Below are 22,269 nucleotides of genomic sequence, written 5' to 3' on the forward strand. Positions count from 1 at the left end.
GCTCCATTTTCTCTCCACCGCTTTAAATTAGCGGTGGGTTGTTAGGCGGAGTCGGGCGCTGCTGAGATCCAAGATGGCGACAGCCGGAGCCACCACACTAAGCTTCAAATCCACTATTCAGGGTAATGCCACGGAAAGATCAGCCATTCTTATACACAGGCGGTGGTTGTGCTGTGTCTGTTTTAATTGTAAATGCCTGGAGACCAAGCTGACAGATGCATTAGCTCATATGTGAAAAAGAAGTTCTGCCTTGCTCCCCCACAACAAGGCAGTAGATATTTGGAGCCTGCGAGGGCTAATCGAATGCTGTAATCTCAGTTGCCTCAGAATTTGACTGCGTCTTTTGTTGGATGTAAAACAAAGCACATTGAGATATATCCCGTCAGAGAGGCACGACTTTCTTCTTCTCCTCCAGTTTTACGTGGACAATCTGGCTCCTGTCACCGTCCCTGGGAGCTTCTTGGCTCATGGTGGGTGAGTGTGAGGGGTTACTGGCTTTTACAGTTCATCCATCAGTGCCTTCTCTCCTCCACTCAAACCTTTAAATCATTTTGCTTCCCCCTCGTATTTTCTCACATTTCGTCTTTTCTCCAAATTAAAACTTTTGTGACTGAGCTTGGCCTTGCGTGATTGTCTTTACCCCTCGTCTCATTTTTTCCTCGTTTACTTACAGCCATGAGCATTATGCCTGCCTGTCTCATGTGATAGAGGCGTATGGTTTCCATCACATGTAATAAAAGGGATGGAGCCTAAATCAGGCCACACACGAAGCCGAGATGGTGTCGGTTTCCTGCAGGGCCCCAGAGCCATCCCTGAACTCAGAACCCTCTGGCCTTAATTCAGCACTTCCTCTGATTGCGTCATTGGCAGGTACGGCCTTGAAGTGAGCCCAGGGGTCATGCTGTGGGACAGAATATATTCTCCACGCTGTTAAACACTCAGATATTAGGTGGAGTATGCATGCAGCCAGGACCTCCACAGCAAGAAAGATGTGTTCTTTGTCTGTGGAGGCTGTTCAGGATGGATGCACAGCATTTGCCTTGCATGTTCCTCCAGAGGAAAGTCTGCACCAAAGTGCTGTTACAAGAGCTGTCAGTGATTCTTTGCAGACGTTTACATAAAATCAGATTTTCTCTGCTGGAAAATCACATTCACACCTCTCTTTCCAGCATCAACTTACAAAGTTCAGTGCAACAAGTTTACACCTGATGCACTCCAGGAAATTGTGCAGTAAAACTTCACCAGCTGAATTTACAACATCACAACCCACTCCTGGAATGCGTCAACCATCACAGGCTGATAATAGAGGAACCAAAAGCTGCAGCAATAAGTACCTGAAAGTCACTGATTTATGTCCACAAACAGTAGAATTCATGGACCGGTGCGCTCGTTCACACACAAACACACACACACACTGTGTGTTCAGCGCATGATTCAGTGCAGGCCACCTTCCTCACCATGCCACTGAGAAAGCTGAGCTGCGTATGACTCATTCATTGGGCCATCATCTCCCTCCTGACTGTAAAACAACTTGGCTTAGATTGCAGTGTATCGGAGATCTTGTAAAACGTCTTATTTCTGTTCGCGTAATGGAGGACAGATGGCCCCAAAAAACAATAGAAAACAAACAGGCTTTTAACAGTGAGAACAAAATATATTTATTTTATCATTTGAGCTGAATAGGATCTGCAGGGAGGAGAGAACGAGCATGTGTTTTATCTGCGTCTTTTTGAAGCTACCACAGGGGGACACTGAAGTCAGACATCATTAAAATGCACATATTGGTGTTAAATATTTCTTTTGTGATAGTCATGAGAAAGTTTTCTTTTAGCACGTTTAGTGTAGGTTCAGGTTTTACAGTTAAAACTAGGCAAGTAAGGGTGGAGTGTGGAAGCTCAGTAGGATTTACTGATTGATACTTATTGAGCTGATCTTTTTTTTGTATTTGTGAGCTTATTGCGTAATAAACGTTCGATCCTACAGCCAGCTAAAGGGCTTTGTGATATAAGTTTGATTTGCCCCCACAAATCCTTACAAGATTTGACCACTAGGAGCAAGAAAGGAAGTAGCGTGATGACGTTATGGAGTAATGGCCACATGAGGAGCAGGTCTGTCATCAGGTCTTTGTCATTGATGCTGTTTGTCAAAGTGTCCAGTTGTAGTATTACAACAACAACAAACACTATCTCTGACATTTCTAAAAAAGGTCTGTAAAACAGCATTGTTGCACTGTAAAAACTTTCATATTAAAACAGCTGCCCTATTGGAAAGTGCTGGTTCTCTAAATATCTTCTTCTTCACAATGAATACTTCTTAATACCCCATAATTTTAAATATATAGGACCTAATTTTGGATTATTGTGTTCTTCTGGTATTTCTACTTTTACTAAGCTCTGAGGGCCTCCATTGCTGAAGTTTGTCTTGAACTCCTCGCTTCGCCTTTGGTGCCAGGTATAATTCACTGATTGCCCTCTTGGAGTAGATCTGCACTCTGGTTCCCGGAAAAGGCTCGAGAGTGTGTCAGGCAAGGCAGGGATCCAAATCACAGCTTGTGTGACCTCAGCTCACAGCTTTGTGTTCTCATCCGTTACTATAGCGTCCCTGCTGCTATTTACAGTAAATAAACATGTCTTTTAATGAACACGGTCCGTGTGTCAGCTGTGCTTCACTATGGCCTTGTGAGAGACATTGTTGTGCCATTTCAGGGGCCACATTAAGATGAACAAGATTAGTCCTGCATTTCAGGACATGAGGCTGCTGAAAGATGACGGCTTGGAGGCTATTATCACCAAGGTGGACGCTGTCTGGATATCATTCCAGCACTGAGGCTTTAAAGAAACAATGGGTAACTTTGTTTCACCAAAGCACACAGTAACAAAGTGAATCCATTGAGAACCCCCACTTGTTTTGGAAAGTCCCCTTTTGTGTTCAGAGCATCGTTTTTGTTTTGCTGTGCGCAGTAAAAGTGTTGTTGTCAGCCTGTGGTCTGAGCATCCTGGATGATAGTTGTCTTTGTGGTTGCGGTCTGTACGTTCCAACTGTGCAGACGAAGGGGAAAGACGAAGAGTCAGTGTCCGCTTTAATGACGAGCAGCCAAACTGAGTCCCCGATGGTGAACTGTGAACAAGGAGCTCGGTGTTCGCATTTGTTTTTCCACCGTCTCCTGTTCTGAGCATTTGCAGAGAAATTTGTAACTGCAGAAGATTTTTTAACTTCATTAGCTGGCCTGAAACTATTACACACATGTGCTACACACCTTAGGATATTTTATCGAGGGATCTTGTGCATCTGGGCTTTGTTAGGGAGACTGATATTTGAGAATGTGTGAACCCGTCATTCTGGCTATTTGTCATGTAAACAGTCAGCTGAGGACAATGTAGCAATGTTATTCCGTGTAAGAGAAATGTCTTTGTAGTGGATTTAAAATTAATTTACAGTCAAAACAGCCATGTGTCATCATCTGCTGATCATGAGCCTGATTATTCCTGATATTCAGTCTTCAAGCTCAAGTACTAGTACTTTTATTACTAGCAGGGATATCAGCCAACATTAGCTAGATTAGAAGTAATAAGGAAATGAACTATGCAATTATTTAAAAAATTAGTAAGAGATTGCTTCAAGTCTCTTTATCTTAGGTTTTTAAAAAAAGTATAATTGTGTTATATTTGGATTTTTCATTTCATTCACTTCAGTTCATAATGAATGTGCTTTTAATGTGAAGCTGCAGCGGAAAGAGATCATATCCACGTATTTGTTTATAGAGATTACCTTAGCAATGACTTAACACTGCATTTTTTCCCAGGGTAAGTCACCCCTGACACTCAGTTCATAATAATGTAAATGTAAAAGTGTTGCAACACTTGGGAATCATAGTGGGACTATAAAAGACATGTATTGAGCTAGAAATCTTCCAGATGGTCACATGAAGTCACTCGGCACATTCCACTTAAACTGCAATCTGCAGAAGTTTGCTCTGTTTGATAAATGAATGGTAAAAAGCTCTGATGTCATCATCTATGCCGATGATGCACATGTATACAAAGACAGGAAACGCGGATGATTGACCAAAGCACCAATATTATCTCACTCTGCAGTTAAGTCCAGCATCTGCCTCTTTCCTTATTTGTCCTGCTCATCCAGGAAGTGACCCACTGGGAAATGAACATCAAGCAGGTCCCGGCCCCTGACAGGGTCACACAGGCCACTGGTGTGTCGACACTGTTCTCATAGAGGAGCTCTTTCATCTCGTCCATATATCTTCTGTAACTGCTTGTTCTGTGAAGGGTCGCAGGGGTGCTGGAGTCTATCCCAGCTGTCATCGGGCGATGAGGTGGGGTACACCCTGGACAGGTCACCAGTCTATCGCAGGGCAACCATTCACACTCACATACACACCTAGGACCAATTTAGAATCACCAATGAACCTAACAAGCATGATTTTGGACAGTGGGAGGAAGATGGAGTACCCGGAGAGAACATGCAAACCATCTTGCTGTGAGGCATCAGTGCTAACCACCATGACACAATGCCGCCTGCAGAGGAGCTGTGAAACTGAAATCAGCCACGTGTTTTGTGTCATGCTAGATGTCCAACTCAAAATCCTCCACTTATCCACAGAGCATCTGAAGATCATCAATCAGGCGAGCACTGAAATGGAAAACACTTTTAGCTGTGCAATAGTTTACATCCTCACCAAGTGTTTTGGTATCATTTCGGCGCAGCGGATTTGTAAACACGCTGTCGGCGTGTTTGGATTGGAGCAGCGGCTTTGTGCTGCAGCACTCTGATTACCGCGAGCCGATGAGCTGATATGCTCGCTTTATGGCGAGGGCATGCATGAGCTGACACTTCAAACATGTCACAGGTTATGAATGATGCAGAAACGCAATCACTTCTCGTGGCTGTATTCCCAGAGTGCACTCCTCTGCGTACATAGTGGCGAGGGAAGACTTCGGCAACCCAGCTGTGGTAATCACTTCCTGCTGACTGACTCCCTCCACACCCACAACTGGAGGTGTGATTTCCAAGGCACATAAGGAGGCTATCGAGACCTGGACGTGACCATCAGATATAGTTTGGAGCTCTGAAAGCTGAGGTCACCCTCAGGTGTGTGGTGCCATAATATAAAACAAATGTTTGCAGTTTGCACTGTTTCCCCTCATTTCTTTGATTCATATCATGCCTTTAAACTTTCCCCACATAATGAACCGGTTGTTTTAAAAAACGGGGATATTTTGGCAAAGAATCTCTAACACTCAACACAAACGGTTGATTTAGCTCAAAGATGTCGTGAAAGAGTTTCATCAGATTTATAGACTTCTACGTTGTCATTCTTGGAAACACGCCATCAGGACAGACTTTCAAGCATCTGCATGTTATTATAGTGCTAGTGTATTTTAGACTCCATTGGAAGCCTAAAATATACAAAATCATACAAACTAAATATCAACAAGTGGTAGATTTCTAACACAAATTAAGATCTTAACACACTATTTAGTCCGATTCCTTATGAATTATTTATAAACGATCTAAAATCAGCCTGTCTGGCCAGGCCGTGATACACCAAGCTGACTGTCTGTGTTGACTATGTGTTGATGGAGTTGATGTTTTATAACACTGGCGCTAGTCAGGCTCCTTTTGGTGGATTTTCAACTGATAGATCATGTTGGATGGCTGTCATTGGTTCAGCTTAGTGACCAATAGATGATAACCGAAGTGACTGAATTAAGCAAATGGTGAAATCAAGAGGACACACATGGACGGATTTTATGTTCATCCCATCTGAAGATTCAAATGCACAAAACTTTCACAACGACATGCTCTAGACTGAATAAACCATAGACCAGTTGCTTCTTCCTAGCTAGTCCTTGGTCTTCCTGTTTTCCCTTTTAAGTGACAGTACGACTACTGCCACCTGCTGGTATGGAGAGTTATTTGCTCTCACACAGTGCAGAAGAAGCTAGCATACGTGCATACTAGCTAGCCTTTGGCTGTAGTCATCATGGTGTGTTCAAGGGCAGCTTTCTGGTCCAGACGAGTGATGCTAGGTGACGTCACTGTTAGCCTAAGTTACATATTGTTGTCTGATTTCAATTTTGCATGGCTGGGCCTTAAAGTACACTGTTTTTAAGTCTCTTTGCTTTTTCCAGAGATGTCATGTTAGGGTATTGGGTTTCTCTCTCTGTCCTTTTCAGGAACACACTGAGTGCAGTTCTTGGCTGATGAACTAAAGTAGGTGTCTAATTCAGCCTGCATGGTGGTGGTGTCATTTGAGCTGGCAAAGAATCAAACACATGGAAGAGCTATGTTTAAAAACCCCATTTCAGTTTTTTTTTTTTTTTTTTTGCACGACTTGCTCTTCACAGTAAAACTCACGTTCTCTCAGGCTGGCTGGATTCTCCACCTCCCATCCAGCTGGACTTGGTGTTAAACTCCGATCATTAACAATCCCTTCACACCCATAAGAACAAGCCATGTTGTTAACTTTGGCATCTAAACTCCCAGTGAGACCCTGACGAGCCAATCGGCGGGGCATTTCTAATTTATTTCAGCATTACCTCAGCATATAAAACGCACTTGAACTAGATGTGTGGTGAAATCTTTGCCGCTGAAGGGTTCTTGATGTATGATGGTGACTGTCTCCCGTTAATCTGAATGAGGACTTCATATCCAAGCATGTGAAGTGAGCTTCGTTCCAGGTGCATGAAAACCAGAACCCCCCCCTCCATATACACACACTTGCACACCGTACTCTCAACCCTTTCCACACACACTTCCTGAACTGAAAATGAAACACAGCTGTGTTCCCGTCAGCACTATGGATTTCTCCACTCATCTGTCATAAAAAAATATCCTCGGACAGGAATATTCCACAAGTGTACCGACTAGCTAAGAGCCTTTTAGTTTCACTCCACAGTCCTGACGCAGCAGAAAGACACCAAGCATGGTTTACCTTCAGTTCACTGGGAAGGAATCTCTCTGAAAAAGAGACAGCAACATGTTTATTTTCCCGATACTCTGGTTTTCACTCAGCAAACTGATGTGTAAACAAGTCAGTGGGGGGGATTGTTTTTGTGTCCCCTGCCCCTTCATCACCCGGTCCCTGAGGGACCTGCTGGACTCTTTTAATGTAGACTCCAGGGCTGTTTGTCCAGATGTGGGACCCCTAGCTAACAGCAAACCCCACCAACATGTCCATTTTAGATCATTCTGCTAGGGACAAATGCTCAATATGCCGCAGAATGTGAACGATAATGTGGTATTCTTCTTCGTTGTTTTCCCACAGGGATTCAGGAGGGCACCCAGTGCACTAAGTGTAAGAATGAATGGGCGCTGAAGACCTCCATAGCTCTGCTCTATGTGCTGTGTACTCTCCTCACCATCGCTGTTGCTGTACTTGGATATAAAGGTGAGACAAGGTTACTGACCTATTTGCTTTCAAAAATGATTCCCTGGCATATTGTTAAAAGAGTGGGCATCCAAACGTATCATTAGGTTTCTCCTCATGCTGCAAAGACCGTTGTTGTTCACGGAGCGTACAGCAAGTAACATGTACCGCTCTCAAGTGGCCTTCAGTGTGCCACCATCTATGGCAATACCTCTTAGTTTTACTCTCAGACGTCACTCGTAGACACAAATAAAGAGTTGCTACATTCACACTTCATTTCACTGGGTTTACATTTAGGTAAATAATGCTTGTTGACTTTTTTGCAGAGACATAGATGCTATTTGGGGAGCTGAACTTGAGCAATACATTTTCATCAATTCCGGGGCTTTATAAAAATACACAGATGATAAGGAAAAGGGGAGACGGGAGGGACATAACACAAAGCACATAGAAGGGGACACACTCAGTGCGTCTGCTAGCTAACAGACCGCTAAGTCTGCGCTGTGGTTACATTGTCTGTTTATTATTTAATTAACAAAGCATGTATGTAAGGGACAAATTTCATGTTTCACTAGCCTGGCGACCTCACTCTCATGACAAGACTCCAGGAAGGAACTGTGTCTGAAACTTTTAGTCCTAGGAACTTTTATCAAGGAACCAATATTTGGTAGAAATACACTGAGTAGGTTCCTAGTACCTGAAGGAGTGGATATGCAGCTATAGTGAAGCACCTAACCCCACTTAAAATGTCTTTATTTACTTAACCAACCAGGTGCAGGCTGTATCTTCATATTTATCAGATGTTAAAAGTGTATCTCAGAAAAACAAACGTGCTCCTTTAATACAACTGGTTTTAATTGCCCATATTTTGGGAGTATCTGAGATTTCCCTGTACAGTTGCGGTTGTTTGCAGCGTACAGAGCATTGAAAAATGTAAAGTACATTGCACAAAAGATATTTACTCCTTTCTACTGACATGTTTGTCTGTGTTTGCAAATTAAAATTGGATATGCTGATGTCAGGTATCTCTATATGTTTTTATTCATCTCTCAAAAACTGTCTGCACGACAACAAACGACAAGAAGTAAGTTCTCTATACTGTACAAAGTATTTCTTTGTAATTTGAATGAACAGACCCTTTAAATCTCAACTTTATCTGACTGTGCTTTAGCCTCTGTGCCTCCACCCCCAGCCTTCTCTCAGTTTATTTTACCAACACCCCTAAAGCTCACACCTCCGGAGAAGTTCTTCAGGCTTTTTAGAGCTCAACTTCCTGGTTGGCTTTTCTCATTTTTTCCAGTTCGGGAAGCGGTCCCGCCGTCTTTCGGACGAATGAACTCTGAATGTTCCTGCCATAATTTTGCTAAACATTCCCACATGTGACTGTTTTATGTCCCCTTCTTATTTTCAATTGGTGAAAATGGCGTGAAGTTAAAATGTTCAAAGGTTATCTGTGAGTGTTGAGTACTCGAACAATGATGTCCCCTTACTCTCTGAGCTTGGTCAGTCTCTCTTGTTCCACGCTGCATGTTTTCATGCGGGCTTAATCGATCCCAGATGAGAAGTGAGTGAACTCAGTGCAACTCCAGCAGAACCCACTGAAATTGGGTTTTTACTGGCACTGAAGCGCTGCTCTGTCAAGGGAACCACAGCTCAGCCTAAACACACTCCCAGCTCCAGATGGTTATGCAGTGAGACCCAGAGAGCTCTATGCACTTAACATGTGTGCTTCTCTCTGTCCTCCATCACTGACCCACCGGGACGTCCTCTTTGTGGCTCCTTTGTTTTGATGCAGTTTAACCTCAGAAGTATAGCTGGGCTGCAACTTGTTTTCATGACTGGCAAAAGTAAAATGAGGTAATTCTAAGGCATCTGAGGATTTTGAGTCTCATTATTTTCCGCAAAGACTGTAAGACAATGGACGATTTAGCTGCTTATTTGAAACGTTGCAGTGCAGCATAAGCAAATCAAAAACACAAACAGCAAATCCTTGATTATTGTTGAATTGAATAAATTCAATATCATACTCCTTTGTGCTTGAATTTATAAGTAATAAACCAAAACATTTTAATACATCCATGGGTTTTAGTCATGGTTATGCAGCTGCAGTCTAATGTGGCCTGGTGTATCCACTAGCTTATGGTGGCAAATGCTAGCTAATGTTAGCAAGCTGTAGTGATTTTAGTACACAAGTGAGACAAAGCACACTGTACCTGTTTGGATGTGTTAGTTGTTTAAAGTTTTTCTGCTCAATAGAATCAAATTTAATGTAATCAGAGAACTTATGTAGTGATATAACCACCACGCTAGCTAATGTTGTGCTAGCTTCAGTAGTGCGATGCAACTCAGATGTGTGGATGTTACTTAGACATGTACCACCCACCTAGACCAGACCAGGCACCCCCACCCCATAGCAATGACACGCCTTGATGGCAGCAGCCATCCCCAGCAGGATGCAGCCTGACACAGACACACACACACACACAAATGGTTTAGGAAGAGCTAAAAAAACATGGAAAAACAGCACAAAGTGTTGACCTGGCCTCCAAATTCACTAGATCCCAAACTGATCAAGTAGCTGTAGGATGCACTGGAACGAGCCTGATCCACAGAGGCCCCTCCCCTCAACCCATAGGACCCAAAGACCCCCACTAACAAGAATCCTGTTGCCAGACACCACACACTCTTAACCCGAATTAGTTGACTTAACTCGCAAATCGCGTGGAAACCCGTTGCCCTATACCACTTTAGTTTTTTCACAAGCTGAAACTAAACAAGTCGAGTTGTATTAACATGGAACTCTAACTTTTTACACAAGCTAAAACTAAAAATGGCGAATTGTATTAACATGAAATTCTGACTTTTTACACAAGCTGAAACTAAACAAGTCGAGTTGTATTAACATGGAACTCTAACTTTTTACACAAGCTAAAACTAAAAATGGTGAATTGTATTAACATGAAATTCTGACTTTTTACACAAGCTAAAACTAAACATGTCAAGTTGTATTAACATAGAACCTTAAGTTTATATTTATATTTATTAGTAGTGTGTACTGAAAATCATTAAGATAAAATTAGCTAATATACTCATAATTTATTACAATCACTGTATTTTCCTCTAATTTATTTTTTATTTTTTGTATGAAATGTTTCAATTAAAGTGGATGGAAATGAAGAAACACCTTTAAATGCTCCATTGCATTTTATTTAAGAAAAATGGCAAAACACAGCCAAAGTTGTTAGGACAAACTTAACATCAGGTCAACCTCAACATGATCAACCAAAAAAGATTAATCTGAAAACGGTCATTCTTAATCATTGAAACAATTATGTGTGTTGGTGTTGAATGTGTCTCAAATTTACAAGAAAAAAATGTGGATGTCCCCTGAGATTTAAGTGGTAAAAATCCATCAAAAAAAACAAAAACAAATCACAAGAAACCACCACTCAAATATCTAATTCCATCTACAAAGACTGATGATGCCACATGAACTGAAACAATTGTGTCTTGTGTCTTTCTGCTAAAACTTTAACAACATTTTTTAATTTTCACAGAAGTGACATCTTTCAGCGTGCTTCCTACAGCACCTTGTGTGTTGAGTGTGCATTGCAGGTGTTAAATGTGTCTCAAATTCACAAGAAAAAACTGTGGATGTCCCCTGAGATTTAAGTGGTAAAAATCCATCAAAAAAAAAATAAAAAATCACAAGAAACCACCACTCAAATATCTAAGTCCATCTACAAAGACTGATGATGCCACATGAACTGAAACAATTGTGTCTTGTGTCTTTCTGCTAAAACTTTAACAACAACATTTTTAATTTTCACAGAAGTGACATCTTTCAGCGTGCTTCCTACAGCATTTAAGTGTGTGCAGGTGTGTATGTGTGTCAGTGTTGTTTGTGAATGTGTGGGTGTTGTACGTGTGTCTGATTGTTGGCTTGTTTAACAGAAAATAAAAATGTAAAATAAAAATGTTTACCCTACAGGTCAGAAAGTATTATTGCTGGTGTGGCAAAAAAAAAAGAAAAAAAAAAATTAAAAAAGTAGTCAATAGCTTCTTACAGTAGACTTGACGTCTCTTTACATTGCAAGCTGATTTTTCAAAGTCTGTAGCTTTGGCTTTAGGTCAGTGTGGCCCAACGAGAGCAATACCTGTTGGATGAACTGAAATGTGAGCTTCATAGTCTTGGGGTAGTTCAGATGGAGTGCATATGTGAGTCCAAACAGAATGCACATGGCTTTTGGCAGATCTCGAATGTTGTCCATGACAACTTCTCCCTCAATGATGATTTTCAACGAGGTTGGACTGAGATGCTGGGAAGATGCGAGCACAGCACCTTCACGTTCAATGAGAATTATCCCAATGTCCAGGTCATGAAAGGATTCATCATCAGTGTCCTTAATAAAGAATAACAGAAGAGAACAATCATCAAATTAGATTTCTCTAAAACACTATAAGAGTGTCATGGTAAAAAAAAAATAATGGTGAAAACATTAAGAAAGCAAGAGCTTACTTACAAAACATGCTTTGAAGAAGTTTGTGGGGTTGTCCCCAAGGATGATAGGAAGCCCTCTGAGCACCTGTGTCCGGATCGCAGTTGGCTCTGTAGTCTTTTGGGGAATAAACACAATAACACAAGTTAGATAGCTAAAATGAAAAACAAATAATGATCTATAAGAAAGCTTAACCAGCCAAGAAATGTTTGGATAGAATTACACAACTAATAGAGTAGGACTGTGATATAAGTACATAATGTGTATGGACCAACCTTGGTCTGTTGAGAAATCTGTGTCAACAACTGTCCAACATTCCCTCTCTTGGATCCAAATAACTCAAGAAGACGAGGACTGTGCCGATCAATGCTCTCATAAAATTCCTGCTTGAGGTTCTTGCCCACGATCCTGCTGAACTCCATGAACACCTGAGAAATACAGAGAACAAAAAAACCCCCACAAACTAAGAACTTGAACAAAAAAAAAATAAAAAATAAGAACTTGCATCAACTGAACTATACAAGGCAGTTAAGCCATCTTGCTCTCTTTAAATACACCAGACTACATTGGAAAAAACTGTAATTTCACCTCAAGACACAGGAGCTGCTACTCTGCTGCAGCTGCTGCTTAGTTTGTGGGAGTGTTATGGTGCAAATTTAAAACCCTTTACTAACATCTAAGTCAATAATACGAACTAACCAGCAGCAGACCAGTAACTCAAGTGTAAAAAAAATACTATTGTTTTCCTTAAAGAGGACACAACAAATATACATCTGGACACATTATACAATAATAGAAATATAGTTATTAGTTTTCCTCTCTTTCTTGAACATACCTGATCTTCAGTAAAGAGGGCAGGCCAGCGTTTCACCATCGTGCTTATGGCAGGTTCCGACTCCACTACCTCTTTTCTTCTCAGTGCAAATGTCTGGTCCATCTTCTGTTTCACAAGAAGTCCATTTGGTGTTCTCTTCTGCATTTCATCAACCAAGTCTTTGCAGGCTCCCTCCAGGGCAGCCTGATCACATCCATCCGGAAAGTTGGGCAAGTAGTTTATTTCACCTTTCTTCGCCTTCTTGATGCGCTTGTTAACTGGTTGTCCTTCGGCTGAATGCCTTCCCCGCTTACCTGAGTTTACTGCAACATCAAGGCTTCCTGATTGCCTACGCTTTGTTCTATAATTTGCCATTTTATGTTTTAAGCTATTTTTCCAACCACAACAACGAGTGGTTGAGCCTCGCTCCTGGAGACAGGGGTGCTTGCTTATCAATGCTAATGCAACACTTTCGAACTGAGCAGCAGTTGGGTACGCTGTGTAGCAATACATGGCCTCTGCCAATCTTTCAAGTATCTCGTGTTTTAGTTCTTTTGATACTTTAAGGTATATACCCTCACTCATAAAAAGCAGATCTGCTTGCCTGAGTCTATACTGCACATCAACAGAAAAGTTTGGGATATCGAAAAATTCTGGCCACTGTTTCTGTCGCTCCAGAGGTGAGTGTGAGAGTATCTCTGTTTCTGCTGTACTGGGTGTGTCACTGAAGACTTCATCAGATAAGACAGAAACCAGCTCAAGGACAGGGATGACTTTGACTGTTGGTCTCTCTGGAAGTTCTTCAGTATCTGTCAGATTGCATAGTTCATTATTGAAATCCGGATCTTGGTATTGAAGACTGAAGTTATGATTAAGTCCCAGTGATTCTTTAAGCTGGCTTTTTAAATCCTCGACTGTCGACGGTCTTGTATTTAGGATGACTTTTCTTATGTCCGCCTCTGTTAGAATAACCCTCAAGGTCATCTTCTGGTTTGCAGTCATCTTGGGAATAGAAACAATAATTAGGTCATTAGAAATATACATATCCAAAAGGACAGTTAATTTCTGAGCCATTGCTTTGTCCATCACAAAGATCACCATTTTATGAACTAAACTTTGAGTACTATTCTGAAAAACAAAATCTTGGGAATTCTCAAAAATCACAAGACAAAAATGTCCCCTGAAATTAAAGTGGTAAATCATTAAAAGCTGGGTGTTGTCCGTGTGTGTTGTCCGTGTGTGTTGTCGATGTCTGTGTGTGTTGTCTGTGTGTGTTGTCTGTGTCTGTTGTTGTCTGTGTCTGTTGTTGTCTGTGTGTGTTGTCTGTGTCTGTTGTCTGTGTCTGTGTGTGTTGTCTGTGTGTGTTGTCTGTGTGTGTGTTGTCTGTGTGTGTGTTGTCCGTGTGTGTTGTCGATGTCTGTGTGTGTCTGTTGTTGTCTGTGTGTGTTGTCTGTGTGTGTTGTTGTTGTCTGTGTGTGTGTTGTCGATGTCTGTGTGTTGTCTGTGTGTTGTCGTTGTCTGTGTGTTGTCGTTGTCTGTTGTCTGTGTGTGTTGTCATTGTCTGTGTGTGTTGTCGTTGTCTGTGTGTTGTCGTTGTCTGTTGTCTGTGTGTGTTGTCATTGTGTCTGTGTGTGTTGTCATTGTCTGTGTGTTGTCGTTGTCTGTGTCTGTGTGTGTTGTCATTGTGTCTGTGTGTGTTGTCATTGTCTGTGTGTTGTCGTTGTCTGTTGTCTGTGTCTGTGTGTGTTGTCGTTGTCTATGTCTGTGTGTGTTGTCGTTGTCTGTTGTCTGTGTCTGTGTGTGTTGTCGTTGTCTATGTCTGTGTGTGTTGTCGTTGTCTGTTGTCTGTGTCTGTTGTCGTTGTCTATGTCTGTGTGTGTTGTCGTTGTCTGTTGTCTGTGTGTTGTCGTTGTCTGTGTGTGTTGTCTTCACGTGCTGTCTTAACACAGAATATAACGCCTGAGGGTCACTACTAAATTATCACCATATCTGTATCCTGTAAGAGGGAAGACATCATTCAGCTCTTTCAGTTGCACCACACACTGAGAGGGGTTACTGCTGTCACAGATGAGTTCGAAAGATCTCAAATGTTCATGGTACCACGCAGTCATCTCATTGCAAACAAACAGGATCTCAGTGTTAAGTGCCACTACCTGTTTGATCTGCCTAAATGAAGGGAGGCCAGAGCATGAACCGACAGAGACTATCATGTCTGCACAATATCTGATTCCATCTACATAGACTGATGATGCCACAAGAACTGATGTAAGCTGAGGAACTCTCTGGCAGAAGACCTGTTGGACATTCTCAGGATATGATGTGATTGATGTGATAGTGACCTTATCCATTTCAACTGAAGGCTTGAAAAATGAACTTGTGTCCAAGTAGTAAGCCATCATTTTCTGATGCTTAACAGCCAATGTAAGAGCTACATTTTTGAAGTTGTGGGCATTACGAATGACTCGCTTGAAGAATTTATGTTTTCCTTCAAACCGCATTGTCCAAACATCTGAAAGGGGACCAAATGCCTTGATCATTTCAGGGTAATGCTCGACATAGTGGTGTTTTGGCCGTAATCTAAAATCTGGGAAGGTTATTTGCAACAAGTCTCTGTGTTCTGTCACTTTGCAGTCAAGGAAGTGTACAGACTCTTCAGTGTGTTTTGTAGCTACAGCCAACTCAACAATATCTTTGAGGAGCAGCAGAATATTCCAAGCATTGTCTCCTTCAGGGACTTTATGGCCAATGATAAGTGGGAGCAGCCTGAGTAGGGCCCAGTTCTCATGGCCATTGCCACCTATGGTCCCTTTAGTAGAGAAGCCATGGGCAATTGGCTGGGGCTGGTCAGTTTTGTCATGAAAAGCATATTCAAAAGTTTTCATGGCATGGTTAAGTGTTTCTATGGTGAAATACTTCTTAGAAATCATGTCTGAAATACAGAGGGATAACTCAACAGGGACAATGCCCTCCAAAAGGTCATGGAGGATGTCAGGGGGGTACCCACGAACAACATGAAAGTGCTCCAGACCGTCAGTCAATACACACTCTCCTTTTACACCATAACGTTTGGCCATAGTTGGATCCTGCTTTACCTCATGTACCTGCTGGTTGTGAGTGTCTATAGTGCGGGGTTCAAAAGCACCTGAACTTACCTCCTTGGCTTGCATCTCGTTTCTTGTCACCATACAGAACCTGCAGAATCTGTCCACCGTAAAACTTTCGAAGAATCCTGCCAGAGAATGAGCAGCCAGGTTATCAGCAGCCACATATAAAACTGTACCTTTAACACATTCTCCTAACTTTTCAACATACACACCATGTTGTTCCAAAGAAGCCAGATCTTGAATAAGAGGGCGGAGAATTTTAGCGTAGCCAAATTCTTTTACATCAGAGGCTTTACACAAAACAGCAAGCTGAATGGAGTGGAGTGTGGATCTGTATTTCGATGGTACATTAGCTATCACCCAATACACTGCACTCATTTTGTGCTTCTTTCTAGATGTTCCTAAAGGATTGGACACTTCAAAATCATCTATATAAAGTCCAACAGCGATTTTGAATTCCTCCCCTTTAAGGAGGTCATTGTCATTACAGTAAGAGCCATCTCTGTATGAACTGTACTCATATTGCATATGCTTTTGGACGGGAAGAGCTTTATCCAAAATGTCTGCCCTATTCAACATCTTCTGTAGCATTGGATGCAAAGGAACATATATAGCACAAGACTTTTTACCTCTTTCAATCATGTACTCCACTGGTTTAACCTCTGTGAAGTTTTTATTCACATATGCTGCTCTCCTTTTAGTTGTTGATAAGGGGCCATCCTTGCCACAGAATTTCATGATCACATTGCTCTTTGCAGCAGCCCTGACTAACTCTTCCACGACTGAATCATCGACATCTGTGTGTTGTTTCAGAATGTCATTGACTGCATTATGCAGCAGTGGCTGGGATAGTTCACACATCTGTAACAGCTGTTGGATGACTTCTTGTACTGTACTTTCTGGAATGTGTAGGACCGTTTGCATCTTTAAAAACAGAGCTGCTAGGTTGTGCTCTAGCTGTTTCTCTAGATCATGAAGATCTTCATTGGTAGAATCCTCACTGTCTTCTGATTCAGAGGTGTCATTTGGAGGCTCATGTTCTTCTTGGGCCATTTCATTAATTACACTAACAGAGACTATTTCTGGCCTGAACATTCTCCAGTTGTGTGTTCTGTGCTCCTTACTTTTGTGCGCATTAAATGTGGAATACACATTAGTGTGAAAGTTGCAGCCATTATATGGACACTGTACTCTGTGATTTACCTTTAAGTGTGTACTGCGCAGGTGAGTGAGAAAGACTGCTTCTGTGCAAGGTGCAGAAAAATCACATGACTGACAGTGAAAGGTTACTTGGGCAGTTTCACTCAGTTGTGCACCCTGGGTTCTCTGGTGAATCTTTGCTAGGTGGACCTTAAGTGCATTAATGGAGTTGAATGTGCACACACATTGTTGGTGTAAGCAGGGAAATGGGACAGTTCTACCATGGTTTCCGTGTTTTAACCTATAATGTTTTAAAAGGTAACCCCTTTTCTCACACATAAACTCACAATACTTACACTTCCACAGCATCTTCACACCACATTGATCTGGAAAAATAGAGAACAAAAAAACTTTCAGCTCAGCAATGTCACTGTTGAATACAATAAGTAATAGAACCGAACGACGTCTGTGTTACAGGGAAAACCGCATGTAAACAAGCATGTGTGAGAGAGTGAGTGAGAGGGAAAAAGAGAGCGGTCAAGTGGATAAATGCGCGGTATGAACAACATAAACACTTCCACAGTGCCTGCTAAACTCTGTCGCCAGCGATTGAACGGCTTTTCTACCGCATAAAATGACGGTAATAATAATGACACAGTCGCGCAAACCTGCAGTGTGTGAGCCGCCCTCAGACTGTTAACACTAAGCTAACTTTGACATTTAGCCGACACAATTTTGAGTGGACATTAGCTAGTGTTAGCCTATTTACACCATGCACAGGTTCGAACAGTAACCTTACACAAGAAAAAAGAAAAAAAAAAAAAAAAGCCGCCTCAACAAGTCGCCCCGACAGCGATTGAACGGCTTTTCTACCGAGTAAAATGACGGTAATATTAATGACACAGTCGCGCAAACCTGCAGTGTGTGAGCCGTCCTCAGACTGTTCACTAAGCTAACTTTGACATTTAGCCGACACAATTTTGAGTGGACATTAGCTAGTGTTAGCCTATTTACACCATGCACAGGTTCGAACAGTAACGTTAACCTTACACAGGAAAAAAAAGCTGCGTCAACAAGTCGTCTCCAAGCTTTTGTGTACCTATTCAAAGTTCCCACAAAGATAACAATAGTTATTTTACATACTAACCGTTCCTCTCGGAGTAGGTTGTTTCCAGCGTTAAGTCTGCAGCCGCTCGTCCCGCCGTCCCGCCAAGTGTAGAGCACCGCCACCGTGTGGACGCACAGTTACGCTGGCCTTGTCACGTGACCCGGCAGGTTTTTGAATTAGGCCCCTCCCTTTTCATATGAAAGTTAACATACCAAGTTATCTTTACTAAACATGATTAGTGCAATGAATCTTTCAGCTAAATAGTCCAAAGAACGAATGTTGTTTAGTAATGATAGCAGGTTTTTACAAAACATAAAAGAATAAGTAATGATCACTCAGATGTTTAATTAGAAACAAAATCTGGGTTTACAGTGCAGGACAACCTTTAGAAATCCCATCTCCATTCTGAGTCCCAACTGTTTTGGAGGCACAAGGGAGACCTACACAACATTAGGAAGGTGGTCATAATGTTATGCCTGATCGGTGTACATCCTTATTCTTCTGATAAAACATATTTTTACAAAAACAAATCAAAACATTGAGCCGTGCGTTAAGCCTTGAGCTTTTTGGCCCATGCCTCATAAAAAATAACAAAACAATGAAATTACAGAGTTTATAGTTCACTCGCTTCATTAATATGTTATATAAGGAAGTTTTTACAAGACAGCCTGGATATAGTCATCACACAGTTTAAGGAACCACCCACCCCACTCTGGAAGGAGTTCAAACTGGGTACAAAAAGAACATACTTCTACAACATTCGGATTTATAAGCCAAAGTACTGCTTTCCTCTTTAGCCCCCTTTGCATTTTCGACTTGTGCGTTTTATGGTTAATTTTACCACCGCAGTGTGATGCAACGGTCCTCCTGGATGCCAGTACATGAATAGAACATGTGGAAAAGGTCCAGGAGTCTCTGCTTGTGTTAGTTTCAGTTTCCAGGTTAGTGTATATGTAAGTGTGTCTGTGTTTTCAGTGCTCTTTAGAGCTAGCCTGCATATGCTGTGTCTGGAAATTTGTCCCATTTATTTTTCTGTGTGCAACATTTCCCGTCCAACTGACCATTTTCCCTCACAACTAAAAATAATGTGTTATTCTGAGGATATTTTTATAGTTTCTTAGGTTTTTTTAATTAGTTTGCTCTGCAAGACAACTTTAGATGGGTTTGTAGGATATTTAATAAGGAGACAAAAAACAGCTTTACTAAATAGATCAAACTTTATTTTTTCCCATACATCTAAACATTGTTTTCTCGGGAGAAAAAGACTTTTTGTTTTGACATATGCTTAACCATTTTTTGGCAGAGTTACATTGAATGACCAAAACCACTGTCATGTCTGGCTGTTTAAAGTGAGGCTACAGTCATTAGCTTAGCATTAAGAATGGAAACATGAATGTTGGCTGTAGCTTCACATACTGATGAAGCACATTTAAGAATCATACAAAGTTAAATCAGAATGCTCTTCACTCAAGCAGTTGTGCTCGTTGGACCACTAATAAGATGACTTTACCTGTGCCATCATTTGGAGAGGTGGACGTATTTACAGCTCTTCTTTGTGTTTGTGGTGAGAAGTGAAAGCCTTCCGACTTCACTGTTGTCTTAACTGCTGGAGTAGAAAGCCAGGTTGCAGCTTCCCAGCAGAGGAGCCTGTGTCGTTCCCAGTTAGAGGATGTGTCCCCCTGGCGAGGCCGGTGGTAGAAGTGGGCTGCTGCCCTGGAATCCCAGACACATTCCAGAGGAAATGAACGCTGGTGTCGCCTGTGGGGGCGTGAAGAGCCTCTCTGCCACTGTGTCTGTCTCCAGTGGGTTGTCTTTGATCCGGCTGTTTACTAAAGACCCCCACAAGGTCACTTCCTGTCCCCCAGGGCCCTCGCCAGTGTCCTCCCATGCTCCTCCATCCTCAAGTCTCTGTCATAGACCACCCACTCCATCTTTGCTAAGTTGTCTTTATCTCTCCCTCTGTGTCTCTCTTAATGTCTCTCACCTAAAAGCAGATCTACTACAACTTCCGCTGCTTCCTTACCTCTGTCATGGACTAAATCTGGTCTAAACCAAGAGATTAGATTAATGGACTCCACCATTATTAGATGCCTTCAAGACATGTAGACAAATTTCTTATAGTACGTTTCGCAGACGTCCAATTGGTTCCCTCTCTGATCCTTTTTATATATGATGTCTGTGGTTGCAGGCAGTTCGGTCATCCCTATTTGGTGTGTTAATAAAAGACGGAGCCACTGTGATGAGACTATGACACTAACCTTCGTCCTACCTGTCCTGTTTTTTTTACAGTGGTTCAAAGAGTCGACAGTGTGTCTGAAGGTATTGCAAGCTATGGAGGAAAGATAATTGCTGTTGAGACTGATTTGAAAAAGCTAGGTATGTATCTAGTTTCAAATTAAGCAGTAATGGGACACTAAGACATTTTTGTAATTTATTGTGCAAATCTATAACTTCAGATGATCAAACCGGGGAGAAGTCAGAGAATACCACCACAGAAATCCAGGCTTTTAAGAACAACATCTGGACTCTCCAGAGGCAGCTGTCTGCGGTGGAAGAACGCATCCACAGCGATCAAGTTAAGCTGAATCAGCTGCAGAACATTGGCTCAGACATCCAGGGTAGCCAGGGATCCATTCAGGGAGTGCTGAACACCAACACAGCCACCTTGCGCTCTGTAAATGGCACCCTACAGTCTTACGGCAGCATCATTAGGGGTCTGCAGGACGACACAACCAGGTTGCAGAGAGAACTCCAGCAGCAGGTAAAACTCCAAAATCAGGCGCTGCTTAGCATCAGCAGCCTCAACCTCACTCAGGCTCAGCAGAGAGGCCTCATCGCCACTCTGCAGCGCTCAGTGGACGACACCAGCCAGGCTATCCAGAAAATGCGTAACGACTTTCAGAGTCTCGACCAGACGGCCCGACAGACGCGCTCTGATACAGAGTGGCTGCGTAGTAAAGTGGATAACCTTCAGATCATGGCCAGTAATACCTCAGCTCTAGCTAAGGCCAACAACGACAGCCTGGAGGATGTGGGGTCACAGCTCGCTTTCATGACCAGCCAGCTCCAGAACACCAGCAGCCTGGCTAATGCTCATGACCAGACCCTGAGGGAGATAATGGACCAGCAGAGGGACTTCGGCAACCTCACGTCCACAAAGTTTGACCGGCTGGAGGTGCGGCTGGATGAGCTGGAGCAGAGCATGGACCGCGTGACTGGCAACATCAGCTTCACCACGCAGCTTCTGGGTGCCATCAACCTTAACCTGAACGATTTACGCACTTGTTCTGAGACAGTTGGACGACACTCAGACTTCCTCTTAAACCTCAACAGCAGTGTGACAGATATGAGGACAGACACAACCGGTCTGAGGTCCCAGCAGGAAGAGCTGGCAGCACGTTTGGACAAGGAGGTCACCAGCCTCTCTATTGTCATGGAAGAGATGAAGCTAGTGGACACCAAGCACTCGCAACTCATAACCAACTTCACTATTTTACAAGGTGAGAGACGTCTTAGAGAAATATCTGTTTTAAAGTTAGACTTTCTCGCAAAGAGTTAAAAGATAAGCTTGATGCCAGTAGACACTTAGCTTAGCACTACGCTAAGCTAACAAGTAGCTGGCCTCTTGGTTTACATTAACACTCAGCATTGGCATTTCTTCTTCAAATGCTTTAAAGTTTGCTTCACAGACTTATTACACGTTTTACATTCCAGGCCCTCCCGGCCCCAGAGGGCCAAGAGGGGACAAAGGATCTCAGGGACCACCAGGTCAGACGGGCCAAAAGGGAGAGAAAGGAGAAAAGGGAGCTCCAGGGATAAGAGGTCCCAGAGGAGAGCAGGGCAGTCCAGGACCACCAGGTCTTCCAGGCTTAAAGGGCCTCCCAGGCGTTCCTGGGAGCCCCGGGTCCAAGGGCTCCCGAGGGTCAGGAGGTAGGGCTGGACCGCCAGGAAGTAAAGGAGAGCCAGGTAGTGCCGGTCTGCCAGGAAGAGATGGACAGCCTGGACCTCAGGGGGCACAGGGCCCACCAGGTATTCGTGGCCCAATTGGACCAGCTGGTGAGCAAGGACCCAGGGGACTGCCAGGACCTGTAGGGCCTCAAGGGCCAGTAGGACCACCAGGTCTACCAGGAATGCCAATGCAGCATTCAATGATTCCTTTTGGACCTGTATCTCTGCATGATGAGGCAGTGGCTCCTACACTGTGGGCCCCAGGTATG

At 42.7% G+C, this 22,269-nt stretch overlaps 1 protein-coding gene across 1 annotated transcript in view; it reads left to right on the forward strand.

Moving 5' to 3' along the window:
- The window catches only part of LOC311503379 (collectin-12-like), a 41,722-nt gene that overhangs the window by 17,299 nt on the left and 2,154 nt on the right, over positions 1–22,269 (forward strand). The window contains exons 3-6 of the mRNA XM_084566057.1: positions 7,286–7,408; positions 20,342–20,428; positions 20,509–21,552; positions 21,767–22,264. Coding sequence (XP_084422183.1) covers positions 7,286–7,408; positions 20,342–20,428; positions 20,509–21,552; positions 21,767–22,264 — 1,752 coding nt within the window. The remainder of the gene's footprint in view (positions 1–7,285; positions 7,409–20,341; positions 20,429–20,508; positions 21,553–21,766; positions 22,265–22,269) is intronic.

The sequence above is a fragment of the Chelon labrosus genome (genome assembly GCF_963514085.1).
Source record: "Chelon labrosus genome assembly, chromosome: 18".
NCBI lineage: Eukaryota > Metazoa > Chordata > Actinopteri > Mugiliformes > Mugilidae > Chelon > Chelon labrosus.